The sequence below is a fragment of the Aureococcus anophagefferens genome (assembly GCF_000186865.1).
Source record: "Aureococcus anophagefferens unplaced genomic scaffold AURANscaffold_130, whole genome shotgun sequence".
NCBI lineage: Eukaryota > Pelagophyceae > Pelagomonadales > Pelagomonadaceae > Aureococcus > Aureococcus anophagefferens.
The window spans coordinates 4,937-6,093 of NW_008705678.1; the positions used below are offsets into that span (position 1 = coordinate 4,937).

At 67.0% G+C, this 1,157-nt stretch overlaps 1 protein-coding gene across 1 annotated transcript in view; it reads right to left on the bottom strand.

Annotated features, from left to right (window-relative positions):
* AURANDRAFT_72808 (hypothetical protein) overlaps window positions 1-1,157 on the bottom strand; it is a gene marked incomplete at both ends in the record, with an annotated part of 8,173 nt that overhangs the window by 4,769 nt on the left and 2,247 nt on the right. The window contains one exon of the mRNA XM_009044095.1: window positions 108-1,075. Coding sequence (XP_009042343.1) covers window positions 108-1,075 — 968 coding nt within the window. The remainder of the gene's footprint in view (window positions 1-107; window positions 1,076-1,157) is intronic.

Genomic DNA, 1,157 nt, shown 5'->3' on the forward strand with positions numbered 1-1,157 from the left:
AGGAAGTTTGCCCTAATGGACTGCCCGCGCGCGGCTCGAGGATCCCTGCTCACTCGCCGCNCTCGGTTTTTCGCAGGACATGAACTTGTCCCTCATTTTGGTGTTACTTCGCCCACTTCGTCTTGAAGCCCCCGCGCGTCTCCTCCCAGGGCTGGAGGGGCGAGTCGTCGAGCTTGCCCGTGAGCGCCTCGATGCCGTCCTCCGTGATGAGCAGCGTGTGCTCGAACTGCGCGCTTCGTCCGCCGTCCTTCGTCACGGCGGTCCAGTTGTCCTTCCAGAGGTTGGCGTTGATCGTGCCCTCGCAGATCATGGGCTCGATGGTGAAGGTGTGGCCCACGGCCATGATTCCGTTCGGATCTTTGTTCCGATAGTGGAGGATGTTCGGGTTCGTGTGGAAGAGCTTGCCGATGCCGTGGCCGCAGAACTGCTCGACGGATTTGTAGCCCGTGCCCTTGATGGCGTCCTCGATGATGCCCCCGATCTCCTTGTAGGGCCGGCCCGGCTCGCAGAATTCGATGGCCTTCTGCCAGCACTCGTACGTGCAGTCGACCAGGGCCTTCGACCGGTCGTCGACGGCGCCGACGTAGAACATCTCGGAGCAGTCGCCGTGGTAGCCGTCCTTGTAGACCGTGATGTCGACGTTGACGATGTCGCCCTCCCTCAGCGGCACGTCGTCGGGGATGCCGTGGCAGATGACCTCGTTGACACTCGTGCAGCAGCTCTTGGGGAAGCCGTGGTAGTTGAGCGGCGACGGGTAGGCGCCGCGCGCCACCGCCGCGGCGTGGGCGACGGCGTCGATGGCGTCCGTCGTGACGCCGGGCTTGACCGCGGCGCCCGCGGCGTCGAGCACCTCGCGCGCCGCCTTGCCGGCCGCGCGCATCATCTCGACGTCCTTGGCGCTCTTCACCTCGATCATCCACGACGGCCGGAGGTCCACCTTCTTCGGCGTGCCGTCGGCGGCGTAGTCGGGGCGCATGATGCCCTCGGGCACGGGCCGGTGCGTCAGCGGCAGCACCGTGCCGGCCTTGCGCAGGTCCGTGCGCAGCGCGGGCTTCTTCTTCTTCTTCCTCACCGCCTGGGCGCCGAAGCCGGCCAGGGCGTCGGCCGTGGCCAGGAAGACGACGACGAGCGCGGCGCGCAGCGGCGCGAAGCGTAGG